This window comes from Abrus precatorius, unplaced genomic scaffold (genome assembly GCF_003935025.1).
Source record: "Abrus precatorius isolate BTA unplaced genomic scaffold, Abrus_2018 Scaffold3, whole genome shotgun sequence".
In the NCBI taxonomy this organism is placed as follows: domain Eukaryota; kingdom Viridiplantae; phylum Streptophyta; class Magnoliopsida; order Fabales; family Fabaceae; genus Abrus; species Abrus precatorius.
Window position 1 is genome coordinate 8,166,954 of NW_020874373.1, and position 24,667 is coordinate 8,191,620.

The 24,667-nt window shown below is 32.2% G+C and overlaps 4 protein-coding genes and 1 pseudogene across 9 annotated transcripts; 4 read left to right on the forward strand and 1 right to left on the reverse strand.

Annotated features, from left to right (window-relative positions):
• On the forward strand, window positions 1-2,204 carry LOC113861216 (ethylene-responsive transcription factor RAP2-12-like). Of its 2 annotated transcripts, none has more exons than XM_027493890.1 (2): window positions 1-279; window positions 1,048-2,204. In XM_027493890.1, the coding sequence occupies exons 1-2, from the start codon at window positions 48-50 to the stop codon at window positions 1,905-1,907; spliced, it is 1,092 nt and encodes a 363-aa protein (XP_027349691.1). In that variant the 5' UTR covers window positions 1-47; the 3' UTR covers window positions 1,908-2,204. The 2 variants fall into 2 exon arrangements, with proteins under 2 accessions (XP_027349691.1, XP_027349692.1); XM_027493891.1 differs by having other exon boundaries at window positions 2-279; window positions 950-2,040.
• A 5,789-nt stretch (window positions 2,205-7,993) lies between these two features.
• Window positions 7,994-12,305, forward strand: LOC113862104 (annotated as a pseudogene).
• A 1,358-nt stretch (window positions 12,306-13,663) lies between these two features.
• On the forward strand, window positions 13,664-16,117 carry LOC113861452 (dnaJ homolog subfamily B member 6-like). Of its 3 annotated transcripts, none has more exons than XM_027494270.1 (7): window positions 13,665-13,962; window positions 14,055-14,136; window positions 14,239-14,306; window positions 14,608-14,664; window positions 15,171-15,380; window positions 15,690-15,760; window positions 15,846-16,117. In XM_027494270.1, the coding sequence occupies exons 1-7, from the start codon at window positions 13,855-13,857 to the stop codon at window positions 15,940-15,942; spliced, it is 693 nt and encodes a 230-aa protein (XP_027350071.1). In that variant the 5' UTR covers window positions 13,665-13,854; the 3' UTR covers window positions 15,943-16,117. The 3 variants fall into 3 exon arrangements, with proteins under 3 accessions (XP_027350069.1, XP_027350071.1, XP_027350070.1); XM_027494269.1 differs by having other exon boundaries at window positions 15,165-15,380; window positions 15,846-16,086; XM_027494268.1 differs by having other exon boundaries at window positions 13,664-13,962; window positions 14,055-14,306; window positions 15,165-15,380; window positions 15,690-16,048.
• A 1,876-nt stretch (window positions 16,118-17,993) lies between these two features.
• On the forward strand, window positions 17,994-21,186 carry LOC113861449. 2 transcript variants are annotated; one of them, XM_027494264.1, is made up of 5 exons: window positions 17,994-18,215; window positions 18,579-19,262; window positions 19,707-19,955; window positions 20,152-20,243; window positions 20,380-21,186. In XM_027494264.1, exons 2-5 carry the CDS (start codon window positions 18,618-18,620, stop codon window positions 20,996-20,998), a joined length of 1,605 nt encoding a protein of 534 aa, XP_027350065.1. In that variant the 5' UTR covers window positions 17,994-18,215; window positions 18,579-18,617; the 3' UTR covers window positions 20,999-21,186. The 2 variants fall into 2 exon arrangements, with proteins under 2 accessions (XP_027350065.1, XP_027350066.1); XM_027494265.1 differs by lacking the exon at window positions 17,994-18,215 and having other exon boundaries at window positions 18,467-19,262; window positions 20,380-21,024.
• On the reverse strand, window positions 19,428-22,459 carry LOC113861450 (alpha-ketoglutarate-dependent dioxygenase AlkB homolog). Of its 2 annotated transcripts, none has more exons than XM_027494266.1 (3): window positions 22,295-22,459; window positions 20,360-22,205; window positions 19,428-20,212 (listed from the first exon to the last, which is right to left on the reverse strand). In XM_027494266.1, exons 1-2 carry the CDS (start codon window positions 22,349-22,351, stop codon window positions 21,336-21,338), a joined length of 927 nt encoding a protein of 308 aa, XP_027350067.1. In that variant the 5' UTR covers window positions 22,352-22,459; the 3' UTR covers window positions 19,428-20,212; window positions 20,360-21,335. The 2 variants fall into 2 exon arrangements, with proteins under 2 accessions (XP_027350067.1, XP_027350068.1); XM_027494267.1 differs by having other exon boundaries at window positions 20,286-22,205.
• Between the last annotated feature and the right edge of the window lie 2,208 nt (window positions 22,460-24,667).

The window sequence follows — 24,667 nt, forward strand, 5'->3', positions numbered from 1 at the left end:
GCATTCATCCAAAACAGAAGCATTCGTTGTTCCTTTGAGTCTGAGAGATGTGTGGGGGTGCTATTATCTCTGACTTCATTCCCGCGGCGGTGACGGCGAGGTCTCGACGCCTGACCGCGGATTACCTGTGGCCGGACTTGAAGAAGCCGAGCTCAGGGAAATCCCTGAGATCTGAGGTCATTGACTTGGATGATGAGTTTGAGGCTGATTTCAGGGAATTCAAGGACGATTCCGACATCGACGATGCCAAGCCCTTTACTTTCGCCGCCTCTTCTCGTCGTAACTATTCTATCTCTTATTTCTTTCTTATCCAAAATTTTCACTGTTAGTTTACTCAATTTGCCCCCTTTTATTTTTGTCGATATTTGGAGCATTTTTCTTTTTCCCTTAAATTTTGTTTTTGGCAATGGAAGTTGCTTTTATTTATCACTGTTTCATATGATTTTCTGGGCCCACAGAATAAAAATAATTCTAATACGTGTTTTTGGTTTATGGAGTTGATCATAGCTTATCTGTTTTTTTATAAAGATCTTCGTTACAGATCTCGGGTTGTTTTCTGGAATAATTTGTTTTTCGGGTAGTTAGATGGAACGGTTAAATTTAGGAGTGTGGGAATGGGTGTTTATCCATTATTCATTCAATAATTCACTTTTTGTTGATTTTAGTACCAGGATGAGTTTTTGGATTCTGTTGAAATGATAGATGCATAAGAATCATGTTTAATTTCATCATGCTGTTGTGTTGTTATTACTAGCTGGTCGTTTTTCTTATGAACACACCTTTGCAACTGCTCTTTGTCGGTATGGAGGTACTTTGGTGGCAACCATCATCATTACTGAACTAAACAAGAAGTAAAATGAACTTTTAGTTGATACTTGTTCTCGTTAACTCCTTTGCTTAAGATTCTTGCTGATTTCATTTAACCTTGTTGTGACTTCTATGTTTTTAGGGAGAGTTGGAAAAATGGTTTATTTGCATCCTCGTTTTGATTCTGAATGTCTGGTGTTCTTAACTTACTGAGATTTGTATACTTAAATTATATTAAAGGATCTACGGCAGTGAAACCTGTGACATTCAAAGGGCAAGCTGAGAAATCTGCAAAGAGAAAGAGGAAGAATCAGTATAGGGGAATCCGTCAGCGTCCTTGGGGGAAATGGGCAGCTGAGATCAGGGATCCAAGAAAGGGGGTGCGTGTTTGGCTTGGAACCTTCAACACTGCTGAAGAAGCTGCTAGAGCTTATGATGCTGAAGCGCGGAGGATTCGTGGCAAGAAAGCCAAGGTGAATTTTCCTGAGGAGTCTTCAGGTGCTTCCTTAAAACGTTCTAAGGTATATCGACAGGAAAATAGGAAAACTGTTCAGCCGTGCAATGTTGGTTATAGTGGCGAACCCTACTGTTGTCCTATGGATCTGGTGGAACAGAAACCCCTAGTTAACCAGAATGCTGACGCGTACACCTTCCCTGGCAGTGTAAATGGGCTTGCATCCCTTGCTTCGTCTGATGATGTGACCCTTTACTTCAGTTCAGAGCAGGGGAGTAATTCATTTGATTATGCAGATCTTGGATGGGGTGAGCAGGGCCCCAAGACTCCTGAGATCTCATCCATGCTTTCTGCTCCCTTGGGTGGTGAATCCCATTTCGTGCAAGATGCCAACCACCAGAAAAATGTGCAGTCTGAATCTCAGGATGTAATACCTGTACAAGATCATTCTGCAAAAACCCTGTCTGAGGAGCTTGTGGATATTGAATCCGAGTTGAAGTTCTTTCAGATGCCTTATCTTGGAGAGAGTTGGGATGATACTTCATTGGAATCCTTGCTATCTGGAGACACAAGTCAGGATGGTGGAAATTTGATGAACCTTTGGAATTTTGATGACATTCCTTCCATGGCTGGTGGGGTTTTCTAAGCAGCTTTTTCTTGATTTCCGTCTGTAAATAAAGCTACAAGTTAATATTTTTCATTATTAATTTTGTTTTTGTTGCATTTGTTGCTCTCTTGTTGGAGTTGGACACATCCCTGAAAGTGTCTGAAAAAAATAGAATGTTATTTCCATTTTGTTGCTTTCCGCGGAATGGTTGTCATCTGTGTTGAACGGGAGAGTGTAAGCAACTGCTGATGCTGTGCACTCTGAGTAGCATTGAGAAATTTTGAAGGATGAATTCTCTAAGTGAGATGGTCAAATCTAAACTTCCAAGAAAACCATTAAAGAAAAAAAAGAAAAATAAAAATTAAAAGAAAAGAAGGATATACAAGTGCATAAAAGAAGAGGACGTGGTATATTAGCTGTGTGTAATCAGTATCACGTGGGAAATATTAGCTTTGGCTGCTTGTGCATGTAACACGGTCAATGGCGCTTCCCAAATATGACTGCCACATGGTTGGTCAGGTCAAGAATGTAAAGTGCATTCGCTCTAACATTTAGTTGTTGCTCCGTATACCAAATTTAATTAGGTTAGGTGTGGACAATGTGCATTTATCAATGTTTAATTCTTTTGATTAGAAAGGTTGGCTTTGGACTTGGTCGTGATTCAAGATTGTACCTCGACTTTAAAAACGCGTCTATCTTTGGGAGCTTACTGCAGGTTCAACCACCTGATTCAGTCCTATGCAAACTGTTTGGGCTGAATTCTTTTTCAGTTATATTTATTTTACTTATCTATCTAATTCGAATTTATAAATAATAATTGTAAATAATTTATTCAATGGAATGATTTTAAAAACTTAAATTAACTTTTATCTTAAAATTTAAAACTATTTGTTAAAATAGATCAATGCTTATTTTTAAGCCACATATTAATTAACTTAAAATAGATTTAATAATAAGAATAGGTTGGTTGTGACATTTTTGGGCATGCGGACCAGCTTACTTACTACAGGCTAAGGGTTTGTTTGCGGGCCTCTCGAAATTGATTTTAGTCATAGCGGAAGCAGTTCAACACGCATAGTAATTTGCGTCAAAACAATGGTAGCTGTTTCTTTTGGTCAAGAATTGTAGCTGTTTTTCTTATGTTGAAAAGTGCATCGTAGTGACTGCATGGACAACTAAACAAGCTCAAAGCTCATGTCGAACTTGAACTTATTTTGACACCTATATTCATAATCGAGACTATTATTTCCCTCAGTTAGAGATCATCGGGAGTAATGAGTTAGATTGAATAATTTTTTAATAAGCATTTCTATGAGAAAAAATAAAATGAATTAAAAAGGTAAAATAAATAAAACTTCTTATACAAGTTAAAATTAATTTATATACCTCAACTTTTTTAGAAACTTCATTTAACTTCTTCATGAACAATTGAACTTGTCAGATTTTAACAGTTCTTTTGGTCAACACCCTTAGAAAGAATCTTAATAGTTGAGTTTTACAGTTGAAGAGTTCAAAAGATTGAAAATTAATCTATACTGGGCCTTAATGCTGTCTGCGGACAGCCACGTTTATAGATCTTTTTGACCAATGACATTATAGAACTTGTAAGAGGCAGTATGGCAATGTGTTCAATAATTTTCTGTTAAGGTTGGTTAGGAGGAGATGGAGAAGTTTACCAAATTAGAGTTCTTACGTGTTCGTATTCAAGACTGCATTGCGTGCAAGACTAAAGTGACGTGAATATTAACAATGATACTATCATATAGTGCTTTCTCTGCAAGAAAGTGGCAAAGAAATTATAACTTATTATTCATAAGGATTTATAGTTACACGTACTGTTTGAGGTATGTATTAAACTTCGATTATTGAAGACAATTGTAACAAAGGTTAGAGTATTACTATTATCGAGGTTCAGGTACAGGCCCTCGGTTCTCTCTCTATCTCTTTCTCTCTAACAGCCTCCGAAAATATACTCGTTCGTTGAATGCTAATATAAGCCTAATTGATTATTTAAATATCACAACACTTCTAATATTATAGTTGAACTTCTTTACCTCACGTTAAAGTTTTACGATCTCTGATAAGCATAAACTAAGATTTTTAGCTTAAGAAATTAAGCTGAAATTTGAAAAAAGCCGTTGTTAGGCTATTTTGCAAGCTAAAACAGTATAGTCGTGAGGATCAGCTCACGAGATTGCTCATGTTCAACGTTACTTCTGCTTTACTGCGTTCGATATTTAAACGAGGATCACAATGTGTCTCCTGAAAAAATCTATTGTTAATTTATTCATTATAAAAAAATTATTTTCTAAAAAAAAAAATTATTGAATATTAAGACGATGTGTTGGCATTCCTCGTTGGTATATAACGGAAGTGAAGCCATCATTTGTCTTGAGTATCTTACTAGTCCTGTTTTTGTTAAGATTTTTTGGACAAAAATAGTTGCTTTTGGCACAGGTTTTCTCCTCAAAAGGTTTTGGTATCAAATAATTTAGAAAGGAATAACTGAGCGCCACTTTTCAAAGAAAGACATCCCATTCGTGATTCGTCCTTCACGATGAAGTAGTACCGGTTAATTATCAATCTAAGCGAATCAAAGAGATGCATTAATTATACAATGGTTAATTAACCGAAAGTCAGGAATGAAAATTTGCTATGGATGTTTCCCCCCATAATTCCGATTGCTTCTGTTGGAAAGAATTTCATCACGGGTTTTCTTTCAAGAAATGCTGTTTCTTTCTGCTTATCTTCCTTTTGATCACATGCATAGTTGTTGGATTAGCCACATTTTTTGTGATCCTCATCATTAGACCACACAAGCCTGTTTTCTCTGTTCGAGAGTTTAAAATAATTTTTTACGAGATTGAAGATCGTTCTAATCAATCACTGTTGTTTTCATCGGTAATCTCCTTAACCCTCAATGCGGAAAATCATAATAAGTTTGGCGTAGGTTTCAGTTCATCAAGGTTTCTTGTTTATCAAGAAGGTTTGCGTATAGGAACTATTCGAATTCCTTGGTTTTTTCAACCTCCTCATAGTGATAATGTAAGTGTACCATCTCGGGTCTTATTGCAATGTGTCAATCTACAAGAAATTTCAAACCAGAATACCGCATGCTTGAAGATCGTAGGGGATGCTAGAGCCCACGTGTGGGTACTTCGTATAAAACTATTTGATATTAAGGTTAGTTCTACATTTTCTTTCTTTCCTTTTTTTTTACTCTCTTCAGTTTTTTGGAGTTAAATGTATTTTGGGTTGAAATAATTTCAATTTAAGATCTCTCCCCTATCATATTAATATTTATTGTTTGTAAATGTTGATAACAATTTAATATGTTAACTATATATCATTGAAGGTTAGACAATGAATATTAATAAAGATTGAAGGAAAATGAGGAATAAAATAATCATGTTAAGTTTTTGTGAAGAAGATGCACTTTGAACTTAACTTAAAATTATTAAATATATAAAGTTAAAATTTAGTGAGATAAACAAACAATTTCATTAGTTTTTATTGTTAGGGACTAAAGAAGTATTATACTTAAATCATAAAGAAAATAATTACGCATTAACCTAAAATGTTACCAAAGAAGTTTTGACTTCTGTTTATATTGATTTATATATTATCACGTGTAAAATTTAGCATACTTATTATTTAAGTATCTACCAATATCAACTCGAGCTATACATTGATAAAGGTGGAAAGAATCTTATTTCCTGATTGTAATTTTGTAGATTGCACTAGATTGTGGTATGAGTTTTAATTTAAGAGAGCTTGCTTTCACAAATGAAGTTTACAGTGTCAAACGCATTGAGAGTGAGTTGGTATATATTAATTTGCTGTACTTCCTCGATTATTTTCTTTCTTTTGTAGGCTTAGTAATATACCTATAACATTTTCTTTCAGGCTTCTGTTCTCAGTAAATCCAAAGCCATCTCTATGAAATGCGCTTCGTCTGTCTACATGTAATCCTCTTCCCATCACTAAGTCAAATACACGTCAATGTGAATGTGTAAAGTTAAACAACTCTCATCACTTGTGCTTTTTCCTTTCGGCTTACTTGTTTTTATAGTTCCATCCTTTTCCTGTGGCTGTAATTCACATTTAAGTTAAAAGCTTGTAATGTTTAATTTCCTTGTATAATACTTTGAAATCTAGAAAGTGATCTGCAGAATGACTCGTCGCCCATTTCTTTTGACTGCTAAGCTTGCTTTAATCGAAAATCAAGGCTTTCAAGATTGAAAGATGATATGCATTAGTCAAACTCATAAGTATCATTCATTCCTATTATTTTTTTTTTGGTCTGTCTGTATGGTGCCACTTCTCTTCTGTCGTCACGACCAAAAGGAGACACAGAAAAATCGACACATACTTTTGAGCCAAAGTAATAAAGTGAAGCATTGAGAGATAATAGGAAGGTTGAATACACCAAATTAAGAAACACATAAACTCACACAGACGCCTGAAACGCTGTTCAACTACTCAAGAGGTGCGTTTTAATATCAGTGATAATAGGGCTTTAACTGTTTCTTAACTACAATTAATCGCTGATTAGTGGGTTAAAGTGTGAATGCAAAATGTACCATTCATAATTACGTATATGTAATATCTCAAACATCACTCATGAAACAATATATTTCATTTGATTGATTTTAGTTTAAATTACTACTTCTGAAAAAATAAAAAAGATAAAAAAATAAAAAATCCTCGATATTTTAAATTATTCTTAGGATTTGTTTGATTTAGTTTTGATTTTTAATTTTTAAAAATTATATTTTAAAATAATTTTATAAAAATGTTTTTAAAAAATAAAATAAATTTTGTTTGATAATTTAATTTTTAAAACCGTTTTTAGTTAAATTTTTGTTAGTTTTAGAAAGAAAATCAGAAAAATAAAAACAAAAACACTTAAATAGTAATTCTGTCTTTTAATTTTAAAAACAAAATAAAAATTAATTTTCAAAATAATTTTTAAAATTTATATTAACAAGTAAATTTTTTTTATTTTAAAAACTAAAAACTCTATTAAAATAGAAAACACAAACAAGCTCTAAATATGCAACTCCCGAGTCATTTCTTTCTATGAAATATTAAGAATTTTTTTCCTATTCAACTGGGTAATATTAAATCTGGCTAAAACCGTAAATAGTGAACATCCTAATTTTTCATGCCCTGAGAATTCAAGGTTTGTTTATTTGTTTAGTTGTTTTTTGGTAGATGTTTATTTATTTAGTTTAAAGAATGTAATCCAACCTTTATTGGAAATTATATCAAATTATACATTCTTAAACAATTCAATCTAACTTTAACTATTTTAATTTTTTTTTCTTATTTGTTGTATTTTGTTTAGGATTTTTCATAACATATTAAATTTTTTCAAAGAAAATATATAAATATACAATACAAAATTTTATCCTTTTATGTTAAATTTATTTTTATAAATATTTTTTTTTGAAAAAAAAATAAAAACAAACATATATATCCTTTTATAGGCTAGTTAATTGTTTTTTTTTTAATGAACTCAATTTAACTAAACATAATTAGTTTAAGTTTTATTTTATGATTAACTTGAGCCAACACTACATAACCAAGATATCTGTTAGATTGTAGGGAAATGACATGACAAGATGTGCTCGCAACATACAAAAGGTACAAATGGCTCCACGCACGAGATGACGAGAACAACACACCAAACATTCAGGGCCGTCTCTGTCTCAAGAATACAAATTCAAATATTGAATCACTGCAAATGGTTGTTGGGATCAAAAGCTATCAACATATTCAGAACTTGCCCTGTTTTTCTTCGAAGTGCTGTACGAAGGAAGCACTTAAATTACGTGTAAAGGAACTTAAGATTATCTTTTTTTTTATTCAATTACATTATGGATAAACCATTACTAACGGAAAAATATCAGTAAATGGAATCAACTAAACCTTTTCTCTCGAGGGTACAAGGAATAAAAGGAACATGTTTTCTTCATTTTTCAAGTCTGTATGTAATTCGGGTAATCTTAAGGAGAACAATTAAAATATAATGACTCGTGTTAACATTTTTAGGACTCTTTTTAAGTTATGCTGACACCAAGTCTTTTAGTTTAGTTATATATAGGCCAGTGGCCAGTGCAAAATAAGGGTTGTGTGGATGATTAAATAGATGTAGATTCTGTATTGATGGAAAATCTAAGAGGCGCTCTCTTCCTTGTGTTATTTCTAGCTCTTGCCTCTCAGAGCCATGGAAGCAGAAAGTTCAATTATAAAAGCAGAAAGCACGTTGCCTTCTTCATCTTTGGCGATTCCTTTGTAGATGTGGGCAACAACAACTATATCAACACCACGGCCCTTGACCAAGCAAACTTCTGGCCTTATGGAGAAACTTACTTCAAGTTCCCCACCGGAAGATTCTCTGATGGTCGCTTGGTATCTGATTTTATTGGTAAGATTTTGCACACCCACCTTGTTTTTGTCTTCTCATTTTTTAGTTTTTACCTACCCAACTTGGTTTCAAGTTTATGCTGCCTCTCGTTAAAGATAGCTTCTTTCTTCATCTGTTTCTTGTGATGCGACGCTTTTCAAGCTGAATATGCAAATCTGCCATTAATTCCACCATTTCTACAACCGGGTAATACCAACTACCTCAGTGGAGCGAATTTTGCGTCTGGTGGAGCGGGTGTTCTTCTGGAAACCTTTAAAGGCTCGGTAAGTGTATTTCATTCAGAGTTTTTTTTTTTGCTCTAATGGTTTGGTTAAGCAATAAACACATTTGTTAAATACGATAGGATACTGCCCTGTTATTGCTCAAATATATGGATTTCACAAAGCAAAAGGCTGCTATAGGATGCACAGAGTGCTGCTCCTACCGTATTAAGCAATGCACAGAATATTTATTTATGGTCAAAAGTTTTTCTAGTGCATGTGAGGATATGTCAAACATCAAGTAAATGTGTGATTCAAACAAAGCTACCACTACATATGCATATTAATTTACTATACTACACACGGAAGGCACAAGTCTATGGATCCATGACATTAATTAGACATATGGCCCACATATAATAATGCTTTAGTTTTGCACCTCATCAAATGAAGTACAAATCAAATTATAAAAATGCGGAAAATAAGAAGATACTGATAATAATTAAGGTGTTATATGTGTGAGTACTAGCTTCTTTTTTCTTCTTTCTATTAGCTTGATATTATTCAACAATACAAGGTATTAGGTCCATAGCTGGAAATTAAGAACAGGAATAGATAAACACTTGTTATTAGATGTTTAGTTCACACTACAACTCTCGAGAGGATATGGATCTCAAAAATATAAGTCGAGTTGAATTTAAGTATTTATAAATAAAAAAATTTATAGAAAAAATGCATATTTATTATATTAAAGTAATAAAATATAATAAATGTATTTTTTTAATAAAATTTTACAATTATGAGATATTTATTTTTCTTGTTTAGAAAAAAATATTCAAATTATCTTTACACCTAACTATGGACTAAAGTATAGCATTAATATTCTCTAAAAGTATCTATTATTTCACAGGGAACACAATAATTTTTTTAGGTCATAGTAAACACAACAACTGAGGAAGGCTTAAGTCATTTTACTTAAGTGGGTACATGCTTTTTTTCTTATATTTTATGACTTGGAAGATTTAAACATATTTGAGATTCACGAGACATGTAGGTACTAACAGTTTCTTCACTATAATTACTTTATTGTCTCAAATTTTCAGGTAATACCCCTTAAAACACAGGTAACAAACTTCAAGAAAGTAGCAAGCTGGTTGAGGCATGAGTTAGGCAGCTCTGATGCAAAAAATTTTTTATCAGAAGCTGTCTACTTGTTTAGCATCGGATCTAACGATTACCTTAGCCCATTCTTGACTGATTCTGTTCTTATTAACTCTCACTCTCCACAATACGTTGGCATGATTGTTGGAAACTTGACGTCCATTTTGAAGGTACAGATATTCATGATTCGCTTCTCTGTTCAAAATAATTAATCTATATATATTTTCGCATGCAAAATTATAGACTGAAGCTTCTACTATGGGATTCGTTGATCGAATGCTGCAATTTCCATATGTTAATCATCATAGGTTAGTTTAAGATGGAGTTTATAAAACTAGATATAAAAAAGTATTTGAAAAGGGGAACATGTTTGCATCTGTTCGCCCACATTAAGTGATGGCAAATCAACTCAAGAAACCAAAAGTAAAATGTTATATATTTTGATATCATTTGGTCATAAATGTGATGTATTATATATATGATAATTTTTTTTTTCTAAATTCTAATTTACTACTTTTGTCATAAATGTGATGTTATCAAATATGTTGTCAAATTATAATGAAGTCCTTGCTCTTTTTGTATGCATGGTGAGGATACAGGTTGGTGAGTTTTAATTCAAACTCGTGACTTTGACTATTGTAATACTTTCAGGAGATATATAAGACGGGCTAGAAAATTTGGGTTGATGAACGTGCCACCCTTGGGTTGTCTTCCTGGCACAAGAATACTAAATTCAAAAGGAAATGGTAGTTGCTTGGAAGAGCTTTCAGGCCTTGCAAGTTTGCATAATCAAGCTCTGTCTCAGCTTCTGTTGCAATTAGAGAATCAGCTTAAAGGATTTAAGTATTCTCTATATGATTTCAATGCCGATCTCACAAGCAGGATCAACCATCCCTCAAAGTACGGTAAGTTTTATTTTAAAGAGATTTTTTTAATAAAAAAATTACATAATATGTAAATTATCTAAAATTAAAAGTCTAAAATGTGAATTATCATTTATAAAGTAAAAAAAAAAAACTTCAAATCAAAAGTGAAATAAAATAAAATTCATATTTGCGAGAAAAAATGAAAAAAATAAAATAAAATGCATTATAAGAATTTAAATTCATACACTCGTAATTGATATTATACTACTGAATAGCATGACATCATAAAAATACAAAACTAATATATATTTTTTTAAATATCTGTTTTAAACTTTTCTCAATAAGAAAATAAAAAAAGGCAAAATAAAGCTTTTAATGTAATATAAATTTAATTATAGTAAATCATGTAATATTACTTAAGTTATATTTGATTATGTATTTTTTTTATAACATTATAGCTTTTTTATTTTTATTCACCACATTACTTATTTTACAACTTTTTTTCTTCATATATTTCTTATAGTTATAAAAAAAGATTTATTATTATTTAAATACATTTTCTCATAGTGTTTTAATAGTAATATACATTGATTAATTTGAATAAACTATTTACAAATATTTAATTTTATATTTAATATTTACTTATATTTTAAATATTATATGCATTAAAATAAATGTAATTGATGAATTATTAATTTTTAAATTATATAAAATTTTATAAATCTAATTTACTCAGTAAGAGACTTAATACAAAAATTGTAATTGAAAAATCCAATATTTTTAAAAATATATATTTAAATTTAGGATATTTAATAAAATTAAACGAAAACTTATAATTTATAGTTGATAAAATAACTGAAAATATATAATTTATAACTAATTGATTGAATTAGAGATTTCTAGTAAAATTTATTGTATAATCAGTTTACATGTGTTAAATGATTAAAAAAGAGGTGTTAAAATTGTTTATATATATATAAATATAAATTGGTTACAAAATCAAGGATAAAAATAAAAATGAGTAAAAGTTAACTTTTAATAAGCTGAGGTTACTTGAAATAAACTTTTTATAAATTAGTTTTCAAAAATTATAAGTTATCTTTTAAAAAATATAAATTGTTTATAATTTTTTATTTATAAAACAGTTCTATTACTTTATTAAAAAAATAATAATAAACTGTTGAACTAACTATAAACGTATATTATCGATCACGCTCCAATAAATTCGTATCCTTGTTTATTAAAATAGTAAATTACTGAGTTTGGTTGTTGTCATATCGGCGATGATGATGATGATTAGCACAGAATAATTGTTTTGGTTGGGTGATTACTAGAATATTCCATTTTACAGTCACATTTCTCTTTGTTGAATACATTCTTTTTCAATCAATAGTCTACTTAAAACACATTCTTCCTAAAAAGACCCATTATTATTAGCAGAGAATGATTAAAAATTACAAAATTAATTTTTTATAATGTTAATTAACAATAAAAATATAGATTAGAATGTGTAATCGTAGCCATTCTCATAAATGATACAGGTCTGAAGGAAGGAAAGTCAGCATGCTGTGGAAGGGGGCTACACAGAGGAGAATACAGCTGTGGAGGTAAAAGAGGGGATAAGCAATTTCAATTATGCCACACACCCAATCAATATTTGTTTTGGGATTCTTATCATCTTACGCAAACTGCTTACAAACAATTGGCAGCTAAGATGTGGGGTTATGCTGCCAAAGCCAATTCCCCCACTCTTAGGGATCTCTTTCAACTTTCTTGATTTTCTTTAATAATTATAAATCAAATAAGAAAATAATCATAGTCCCTTGTAGTTGTAGGACATTGCCTCATTATTTTCTGTGGTGATCGACTGTGTTTCTAATTCTGGCCATCTTCTATAGTGTGGCTCGTGATTTCGAGGGGTTTCCAGTCCAATATGGCCAAATACACGTAGGCATTTCTTGCTGGACCACCCTTGTGGCATTGGGTGTATCTAAGACTAAGCCCTTAGCAGCAACCACTGTGGTCGTTGTCTAAGCAGTAATTAACTCCATCATGGATATAAGTGCTACATCTCCCTTTGGGGGCCTCACACGTTATCCATAATATATCATGTTTAGATCATTTTAAGGTATTGAATCCGTGATTGAATACATATCTCTACTACGTTTGATTATAATGGGAAATAAGTCTATGTTTCTATATCGAGATTATATAGTTGTATATAAATGTCCATTAAATTGTGTTTGTATTGGACATACAAATATTCATACACAGCAATTTTCATAACATAAATTTAAAACATGAGGTCAATTTTAATGGACGACCAACACATCTTTTTTCTAAATTTAAACATTTTAAGTTTACATGTTAAACGTCAAATTATAGTTAAAATTGAAATATGAAATAACTTTAAAAATAAAAAATTAGTAAACAATTGATAATCTAAATTAGTGCGAGAAAAATGCAATCAAGGGAAGATATTAATCAGTGGATTACTTGGAACAGAAAACGGAAATTGTGACTTCGGCTTGGTATGATTTCAAAGCAAAGAAATAGAAAAATTGAAAACACGGATTATAACTTAACTTTCTTGTATGATTAAAAGAAAATTAAAAAAGTTTAACTTCTAAAAACATGTTTGTATTTTTAAAAAAAATTTTTTCTTAAATCCAAAAATAAGTAGTTACAATTAAAAGGATTACGGCAGGCACGCAATGAATGTGGGTTTCTCAAGCTGAATCGATTTGCTGTTGTTGGATTTTTGAATTTGAGCTTTACGATGAATAAGATATTATAATACAATTTTAAAATTTTAAGATAATAATTACATAAATCTATAACTTATTTATATTTTATTTTAAAAGAAACTCGATTCATACTTGATTCTAACGTGCAACAGCGATATTTGTAAATTTATCTCGCAAGTACGGTGGAGGACACATAGAAGTGATAGAACCTTCTGGAGACACAATCCAACAAAATATCTGGATTACCCTCCAATCTTAACCGTACATCATCTTCCTCTGCAATAAACAGTAATCAATTATTAAAAAAGTCGAAACATAGTATATTTTGTAACCTTAATTAATAATAATAAAAATACTATATAAGGAGGTTTGCTTCTGGAGAGTTCCTGAGGTGGGGGATCTCTACGGAGGAAGTGTTGTGTTTTTTCTCTGCTCTTCCCTCCAAATCGTTTCAGAAAATGTACCGGCAACCCAGCTTGAGGTGTGCTCCATGCCTTATAATGTTAACTGAAATAAAATAAACGGAAAAAGATTGTCGGTTTGATTAGTTGAGACGAGAGAGGGTTTTAAATTTAATGAATGGAGAAGGGGGGAGAGAAAGACAATGGCGACTTGTATGGGGTTCTGGGGTTAGAGCATGAGTGCACCCAATCTGAGCTCAAGAATGCCTATAAGCAACTTGCACTGGTTAGATATAATTCACACAACTTTGTCTCTCTTAAACAGTTTTCTTTGGTCTTCTCACCGCCTTTTTATTTCATTCATATCTGATGGGATAGAAATGGCACCCAGATCGTTGTTCAGCGTCGGGTGTGGAAGAAGCAAAGAAGAAATTCCAGACAATTCAGCACGCATATTCTGGTAAATTATCGTTGAGATGGATCGGACTCACTCACGCCTGTTCCATTGTTAATTTGACTGTGTTTGTTTATGTTATGTGTGTACCCTCCCTCCCCTCCCCAGTCTTATCTGACGCCAACAAAAGGTTCTTGTACGACGTAGGAGTGTATGACAGCGATGACGACCATAATGTAAGTACTCTCCGTCCTCCTCTTCTTGTTGGCCGTTGATTACTTATAATTGAATTTAATACAGGAGCGGTCACCAGTCAGCAGTGAGCATTCCTTGTTTGACCTATGTAATTGTAACCAATCCAATCTCAAATGTCAATTGTCACCTTTACACACAACATGCTACAAGTTCTCATGTGTTGCCGTCTAAACCCAAACGGTGGATTAAGTCCATACTAGAATTCCCTTTAAGGGATATATATAATTAATGGAATCAAATTAGATATTTGGGGACGAGCTCATGAAATGTTTGTCTGTGCAGGGCATGGGTGACTTCTTGAACGAAATGGCGACAATGATGAGCCAAACAAAACCCAATGTAAGCCCTTTTTGTTTTCCTCACTGCTCAGCCCCCTTTAATTTCATTGGAAACTTGGGTGACGTCGGTGGGCTAAAAGTTGCACGCTTTTCATGCCTTATTTTATTATTATTATTATTATTATTATTGTGTGGACAAAGCTAGACTGTTGGCCTTTGTCAAATACTATGTTGTTGCTATAACTTTTTCTGTCGCTTGATGAATGATTTTGCTGGGAAAGAGGAGGTGCTAGCTGGATTCAGCATAAGAATAAATATTTGTGGGTCCGTAAGGAATCACGAGCAGTGAGAGGGGCTAAGAGAATCTACTCCCGAAATCCAGCCTATAGTTAGTCCTTTCCCTTGTTAGCTCAACCCAAAGAGTAATCAACTTGGGACTCATAACACATACTGTTAAAAGGTGACAATACAACGTTGGAGGCTGGCCGTGCCCCGTGTCCGTGGGTCCTTGATATGCATCTCTATCTATAATCTATAATTTGTTACTAACACATTTGACAGGAAAAGGGAGAGGAGAGCTTTGAGGAGTTGCAACAGCTCTTTGAAGAAATGTTTCAAGCGGATATTGGGTCAGCGGGAAGCACTTCTCAAACTGCTCCTGGTTGTTCTGCTTCATCTACGTACGCCACTTATAGTGACAGTTCCACTGAGATTAATTTTGGAAAGTCAGAGGATACATCTGATTTCAATTCTAGCTACCAGAACTTCTGTTTAGGGGTTAGTATACTTTGGCAGAGTTAATACATTAATCAGTTGCGTCTCATATTTTGTCTCCTTCAAGATTGTCATGTAATTTACTACTAAAAATGAGGAAGGGAAGTATGTGGTTGAGGTAATTGGAAATGACAATGACGTCATCTAAATTGGTTCTTCGGATGGTAATTAAGGTTTTCTAAGAGTGTATGTTCTATATTGCATTAGACATTACATATAAGGAAAAGTGGCATTGTTGGTTATGAAACTACTCCAGTACACATAGATAGCAGCATCCTATTGATTGGGTATTTTATTGTTCATGATGTGAAGACAGGTGGAGCACCTTCAAGATCCCGCGAAGGAAAAGGGAACAACAGGAGGAGGAATTTGAGAATGAAGAGGTAGCATCTTATGCCATTTCTGCTGAGAAATCCATAATCTTAACTGTAGCAAGCTGATAGCAAAATTCTAATTTCGGCAAGACAGGAACTACATTTCATGGGAGAGGAAATTTCTTAGTATAGTTCGTATTATGTCACCAAATTCTCCTAGCCTCCTCCGCCCATGCCTCGCAAATGTATGATGGCAGCGCCACCGTCTCTTCTATCTAAATCCTCTTTGATTATTATTTTTTAATTCAAAGCCTCTTTCTTTGTTAATGTTAAGGACCTTTAATTACCTTATCTTTTAAATTAAAATGCGTTGTAATTATAAAACAAATTTGTTTTAGATTAAATTTAAAAAATATATTCTTAGTTTTCTTTTAAAGTTTGAATAAATGGACCTTTAATTACTAAAAATTAGTTTTAAGGTGTGTTTGGGAGTTATAATGTAAAAAGGGAAAATGTTAATTTTAGCCCTAGCAACTAATAATAGTACAATTTAATTAAAAAATATTTATTATTCTTTTATAATTTTAATGTAATAAATATGCACTTTTTTCATTAACTTTTTTCTATTTATATATGTTTAAACTTGGCTTTAGTTGATGTTAATAAAATTCAACATAAAAAATTGTTACTATTATATAATTTTGGTAATTTTTAAAATAAAAATTAAATATAATTTAATATTTTAATCTTATTTATATTTTTATAATATTATGTAATTTAATATTTTAATCTTTTATATATCTTTTACACCTAAATATTGCTTACGGAGGAGAAAAAATAGCTACTCAATGGAGGTTAGTAAAGTTCTGTTTCACAAGCATGAAAGACTAAAGAAGTCATGATTACAATGCAATATAAAATACAACAAAGTTTGGTAAATTAGGTTTGAATACTCATCATATGTATGGAAAAAGAAAGTTTATTTAAAGAGATCAATTTTAATTATCTTTATGGTTTAAAAGGATTACTCTCCAGTGGTCCAAAAGATTATCACTTTCAGCCATCAATAAGAGAATAGTTAACTTTATTAATGATGTTGAATTTATCAAATAATTTGAATAAGTTTTTTAAAAAATCATCCTTAAAACTATTAGAACTCATTGCCATACTCTCTTTCTACCTAATTAAGAACTTTATTTTCATTAAGGGCACTTTTATATAAAAATAATAATTGATGCAAGAAACAATTTGAAATGAGTCTTATAAAAAAAATTATGACAAACTTTCTAAAAAAAAGTCTAATATTTAGAATCCGGGATAGTAATTTTATTTTATTTTTTCTTAAGAACAAGTATCTTATACGCAAGATAATTTTACTCAAGCGAGGAACATCTATGTCATGTTAAGGCGATCTCTTCCTGTGAGAAATACTTTTATTTATGGCACACCAGGTTCAAACTCGAAATCTTAGTTAATTTAAACTAAGTATATACAACTTAAACTGATCCCCATTGCTTGGTTGAAAGATACCCATAACATGCCAAGAAAACAAGCATGCAATTTGTCTAAGAAAAAAATAATTATTATAAAAAATTTATCTAAAAAACAACGATACCTTTCATTTAACACGTGTATCAAGACTTAAAATTTTTTAATTAAACTAATATTAAAAATATAAAAAAAAAAACATTTAAAAATTAAACAAAATATTAAGGGTAAGACAAGTGACATGACTATAAAGATGAAAATAAGTCATAAAAATATTTTAATTTAAAAATAAAGACTCATTTGTATTATAAAATTTTATCTATGATAGGAACCTCCACTTTGAATGAGCTGAATTCTTGTTTATGATGCATGTTCGGAAAAGCTTTAAGACCGTTATATATTTGAAAGGCATTATCTTGGGAAATAATGGTAAACGTAGGACTTTGTTATGGTAAAAGAATGAATGAATATGCTTGTTTATAGTAGGATTGCAGATTTCTCAATCTAGTTCATTTTTTTTGTGCCCTGTGCGAATATAGTGGTTAATATGGAGAGGGTTTCTTGTGACGCCACACAAGAAGTAGACATGGGGACATCCTTACCTTTCGTAATGGTTACATCGTCCCTAACTTAAAAATGAAACGTGACCTGATTGAGCCCCACGAGCATAAAGACCACAATGTCCATAAAATTGTTAACAGGGTAAGGCATAATTTTGTAATAGAAGGAGCTGATTTGTCAATTCGTGTCTCACAAAGTGTTCTAAATTTCACACGCGTAAGTATATAATGGACCCTTGGCTTTCAAGCCAAGAGAATTTGATGGTTACGTGCGCGGCATGCTAAGCAAAGCTTTAGATGTACTCAGTTAAGCCATTGCGGAAGCACTGCAATCAAAGGCATTCTGTTTTGGAAGCCAAGAAGTAGTAGTTTGTCATCTCTGTGCAGAATTTCTTACAAGTTACAGACAGCCCCGCCCCTTCCAGAAAAAGGGCCTCTTCGATTTTTCTCTTGGCCCTTTATGCTCCTCCTCTCTGGTAACTTCTTTTTCGCTTTGCCTGTATGGAAAGCTGTTTTTCTGCTTACTTTTTATGCTATACAAGAGAAGAAATCTTGCTGCCTAGTTTTTATAATTTGAACAAGTCATGATAAGATCGAAATTTTCAGTTAGCTACAATTTTGCAACATTATTTGGACTCTTCAGGGAATCAAATAAATAAATCGATTGTATTATCCAACTTAGATCGACTTAGGACCGATGAAATATGACTCAATTTATGGCACAGAAGTATCTAATGACTCGTTAAATTTTTCTTTGATAGTTGTATATATGCAGCATCGTCTTCAATATTTCAGACAAGCATTTTTACTAATAGTTTGAACTATAACACATCAAACAGTTACAAGTTCGAATATAATTGAAAGAAAGGGGAAGAAAAATGGCATCCCTCGTACCTGGAGTTCTACTGAAGCTTCTCCAAAGTATGAACTCCAACGTAAAAGTTCGTGGGGAATATCGCTCAGTCCTTCTGCAGGTGATCAGCATTGTGCCCGCATTATCTGGGTCTGAATTATGGCCTAACCAAGGTTTCTTCATAAAAGTTTCCGACTCTTCTCATTCAACCTATGTCTCACTCTCAAAGGAAGACAATGAACTTATCTTGAATAATAAGCTGCAGCTTGGGCAATTCTTTTATGTGGATAGAATCGAGGCTGGTACACCTGTCCCAATTCTTGTTGGGGTTAGACCAGTTCCTGGACGCCACCCTTTTGAAGGCAATCCTAAGGATTTAATGCAGATGTTAGAGCAATCAGAGCATCTCGATAATGATGCAGTTAATGGTTCAAAATCCATGGTTTTTTTAACAGAAGCCAAAGAGAATCCAAGTTCAAGGCAGAAGATTGTTATCAAAGAGGAAAAAATTGGTGTTGCATCAAGGTACATGCAGGGTGTTCTAAATCCAAACACAAGAGTGAACGGGTCAGATACTAATGTAGGAAGCAAAGGAATTGATTTAGAAAATGGTTTAGATAGTAAAAAATTGGGATCTACAAAAGGAAAGCAATTAGAGATTAAAGGTCAGGTATGATTCTTGCTCTGGATTCCAATTTCTGAAGACTTAACAATAGGAACCATAACGATCGGCGTCAAACAAAAATTGTAAAGAATTACGGTGAACTTATTAGATACAACCAGTTCGGCGTATCTTTGTTTTCATTTTATATCTACAAGTAAAAAAAATGTAATGCTGCATATTACACACAGGATATTCATCAGAAAAAAATATCTGTAGCGTCACCCATTGCTGTGTGGCAAACATGAAAATCGGGGCAGAGGATAATTTCATGATCATTCTGCCCTTCAGTTGAAAATGATTCAATTTCACAGCCGAAATCTAATAGAAACCATGTTACAATGGAATGTATAATATATTTTAAATCAAAGGAAACAATCAAGTTTTATGCTGATTTTATTGTTTGCTAAAAAAAGAATAATGTAGTGACATCGATTAGCTTTAGCATCACAGGTACTCCCAATGACTCCTACTCGTACTCGACTTGAAGCACTTTCACCAAAACAAGACGTTGCTCAATCTAACATCCAGGAGATTGTCGTAGCACCTTCCAAGCGCACTTCTACCAAACATAGTTCTACTAAACAGGAAAATTTGAACTTGAATTTTGTGTCTAGTGGTAAAGATAAAATTCAGAAAAGCAATAGCACTGAGGCAATTCCATGGTCCTCTTTGCCGGCCAAGCTTTTGAGGCCTGGAAAGGTGTATTATAATTCTCCCTCTCTCTCTCTATCTCCCACAAATATTATCACACATCCCTTATCAAACATATTTGTCTTCTTTGTTCAAGTAATATGCAGTCTGACTACTTGTGTTAGCATATTAACACGATTCTTTTCTTGGCAATCATATAATCCTAACTTTCCGCCTCTTGTCGACCTTATTTTCATTTTATAAGGGTATTCTTAGAAGGAAACATCTAGCATCTCAAGTTGTAGTAGAAGCTCAAAAGGAAGCATCTGCAGCAACAACGTTAGTTAAATGCCTAAGGTATATAAAGTTTTTATCTAAATTTTAGTATGCATTAGTTACTTGAATGATATATTCCTCAAGGGGAAGAAGAAGTGAATGCACTATTCCTTCTGTTTTTCTGACCCTCTAATTACCTCCTCTCTTTCCTTTTCAGTATGTTCGCCAATATCTGCTCTTCTGCATCATCAGAGAATCCTCATGCGACACTGAACAAGTTTTTTGCTCTCCAACAGCTCATGGACCAGCCAAACGGTACAACTCAGTTGAAGGATAACTCACTTCAAGTATATAAGATTCCATCTCCTGCAGAAAAACATAAATTGGGCAAAACGGCAGGTTTGAATCCTGCTAAAAGCACGTCAAAGAATGTAAAACCTTTAGCCGAACTATCAGGGAATGAGAAACAAGAATGGGCCAAAGGGGATGGTATGAAAGAGATCGATGATCTGAGGGATGTCTTTTTAAATGAAACAAGATCATGGTTTCTGATGTACTTGGAAAAGACACTTGATGCTGGGTTTTCCGTGGGGTCCCAAGAGAAGGGCAAGGAAAGTAAGGATATTGCAGGGAGACAAATGGAGCAAGCCAACCATATAGCTCTCACGCTGTCACACCTTAAGCATGCAAACGAGTGGCTGGACAAACTGAGAAGCAGTTCCAACGCGGAAAGCGAAGGGCTGGTGGAGATTGTTGACAGGTTGAAGCAAAAAGTATATTCTTGTTTACTTGTCCACGTTGATTCTGCCGCATTAGCTTTGGAGAACCGAGCTTGATTCTAGGTCAATAAACGGTTTCACAACAACATAACTCTAATGCTATTTATTTGTTAAATTATTAAATGTGGTTGAGCCAAACGTTTGCAATGGAGAGCTTGGACTGCTCTGTTTGTAGTGCAATGTGATATACAATGCTATTTGTACTCAAAAAATAAATAAAAAAGGGACTGACCTGAAGTTAAATTTCAATTCCTCTTGTATATAAAATAAAGCAAAGCCGTCTACGGCTCTTGTGGGGGTCGTTCAAACAGATCTAAATGTAGTGCTATTGACCAATTCAAAATGCTATAAGCGTAAAACAAAAGTTAGTTAAAAGAGAGAGGCATATGATAATTTAGTACTGTCTGAAGGTAAGATTAAGGCGACCAGGTCGTAGATTAGTTTGTTGGAGCAAGAGGTCGGGAGCAGTGTTTCGATGAATGGCGGTTACACCATGGAAAACATTTCTAGAGTGGCCACCAAAGATCAAAACATCTCCGGATTGCAGTACCACTTTTTGTGCCTTGTAGGCGTCCCTGTCATCACCGTACAAAAAGTCTGCGGAGTCTCCAACGGAGAAGGAGACGACAGGCAAGCCTAGACGAAGACTCTCTGCGCTTTCATCCTTGTCCTGATGAAGACCCAGACGGCCATTTTGTGAGTAAAAATTGACAACGCAAATGTCGGGGGAGATGGAGGGAAGTGGATTATTAGGAATGTGAGCATTGGCATCCCCGATTGCATTGTGAACCAAGTTATGGAACTCAGGAGGAATGTGGGGTGGCTTTGCTCCGTCAAATGGGCGTTGTTCTCCGTATTGGGTGGTGAGAGGATCCCAGTTCTTGCCCAGACACATCATCTTCAAATGCAGTTGTGTCCCTTCCCCGTAACCAGGCTGGTAGAATCCTCCGCCACCCACCCCCATCTCTCTGCATTTTTCCACTATCTTCACCTGCTCGCTCAGTGTCAGGTAACTCTTCAGAAGGACCATCCCTGGCCTTAACGATAATACCTTATCAACATTCCCTCTCATTTGGTTCCTTATTTCTCTGTTCTTCACCAGCAAAGAAGGTTTCAGAACAACGCTTCCAGGCTGTTTAGGGGGACATATATCGAAAGGTGAGTTATCATCGCCGGTATTTAACTTTCCCATTCCCCTTACGGCAGAATCTGGTGACGCATTATGCTGCTCCTTTTTCTTTCCTTCCTTATTGCCTCCTACAACCTACACACCACCGTTCACGATATCAGCACAAAATATAAACCCTAACCTAACAATTCCATGAACAGATAAATATAGTAAATTGGAATTACCGCTGAAGGTGATGGTGGAGTGAATGGAGAGCAACGCCCGCGATCTCCAGGTTCCATTGCATCTGATTCAATCCAATCCCAAATGACTACTTATTTATCGATTTCCCACCAGCTTTTTCGTCACGTCTGTTCACTGCCCTCACCCAGGTTCCACTGTTCCAGTTTCCAGGTTCCTTTACTCTTCTCCGCTTTTATTCATATTATTTGAAAACACCCACTTTTCACAAGAAATTAAATTTAACATATCACTCTTTAATTTTGTCATAGTCAAATTTAAGATATGTTTTTAAAATTTTTTAACTTAAGAAGAGTCGTAGATCTTGTGTTATCAATATTGTGAGCAATATTCATATCATTAAAATCCCTACAACAAAGTGATAATGAATAATTGAAAATGTGGGTAAGATAAACAATAAAGAATTAGCAATAATTAACTTAACATGGATATTTTAAATAATTTTAATATCTGAATGAATCTATAAAATGAGTAACTTCTGGTATGTCAATATTGATATAAATCTTTGTTAATCTTGACATGTAAATAGAAATATTACTTATAATACATACATTCATATTTTTATAATTAAATATGAAACATATATATATAATTTATCTAAATAAAATATTTTTAAAATATAATAATATAATTACCTTGAAATTATTTTACAATAGTAGATGTGAATATTGCAATAAAATTTCTTCAAACAGTATAATATAATCATCTCACAATGTTACTTTCACTATATTTTTTTTGCAAATGATTTATTCAAAATTATAATATTTTTTAATTAATAATAACTTTAAAATAATTATTTATATCTCATGTCTTGTAATTGAAGTGTCATAACATTAACTTTGCCTTGAGTAGTTGTTTTTTCTTCATTAGAACTTTTGTGCATGACCACTCCAGTCATATCTATTCATAAAATAAATAATTTTAAGAAACTAATTGATAAATTAAATATAAATTATATAACAAATTTTAGTAAAGTTTTATCGCAAAATACCTATTAAGTAATTATTTTTACAATGACTTTTTAGATCTTCAAAGTTCACAAACTCAAAATATATGGAAAGAAATTATGTTATCATTATTTAATTCTTTAATAATAGTTGTGGTATAGAATTGCAACATGAAATGAATGTTTTTAACCACAACAAATCTATCTTTATTCTTCGTCAGTAAAAAAATTGTTATGAAGTATATTTTTTCTTTCTTTAACATACTTTTGAATTTGTAAGAAATACCCCATTCTATAGAAGTATGTAGGTAATTGTTTTATAAAAAAGAAAAATTAGTCAAGTAAAAAATTTAAAAATAAATTAAGTTAGTTATCATAGAATATATAAAAGATAACATAATTATAATTTATTAAAAATAATAATTTTTTAATAAAAAAAATTCAAATCTAATATCTTTTCATCAATTAGTATCATATTAGTACTAATTAATTTTTTCTTACGATATATATTTAGTGTATCCCTCAGTTGTGATATTCACACTTTTATTTTTCAATCATCTGATATTGAATTTAAATCTTTAAGAAAAGTTTATTTCTCTTCGTTGAAACTTGTTGTTCTCCTACAAAAGCATGAAGAACATAAAAGTAAATAATTACTTGTGATGAATATAAGAGAATAATAATAGATTTGATACAAATTAATCAGTTAAAAATAAAATTCAATACATAATTTCATTTTAAAATAATAAAGCTTTATGCTTATTCAAAAAATTAAATTAAAATATATAACACAATTTAGTGAAACAATAAAAAATATCAAAATCGAAAACACATATACTTACGTAGATAAGTAATTCTTGACTGTTGACATAATTGTAAAATACAAAGAAGAAAGATGACAATAGAAATAACAATGAGCAAGTTTTTAAAAGTTTTATAAACATGACTTATATAAATAGAGATAAAGTCTTACTTGAAGATACATGAAAAATTAAAAAATAAAAAATTAATATAATAAAAGTTATCTTTTCATCTGCATTATAGTTTACTTATTTTTTTGTTAAAAATTTGATTTAATAATATATAATATAAAATAATAATTAACATTCAAATGTTAAATAGAAGTTAAAAATAAAAAATATTTTTATTTTTAATTAAAAGATAACTCAAAAGCTTCATCAAATTTTCTCAAAAGTATTTTTATACAATTTAATTCATATTTATTTCCTATTTCTAATATTTGACATAGAAAATCTTAAAACTATTTTATTTATAATAAATTTTAATAATTTTTTTATTAAATATTATTTATAATAGTTTTGTTATTGTCATTTTTAATAATATATATTTATCAATTCTAATAAATTTTTTCTAAATATAATTTAAAGGTAATAAGTATGAATTAATTATG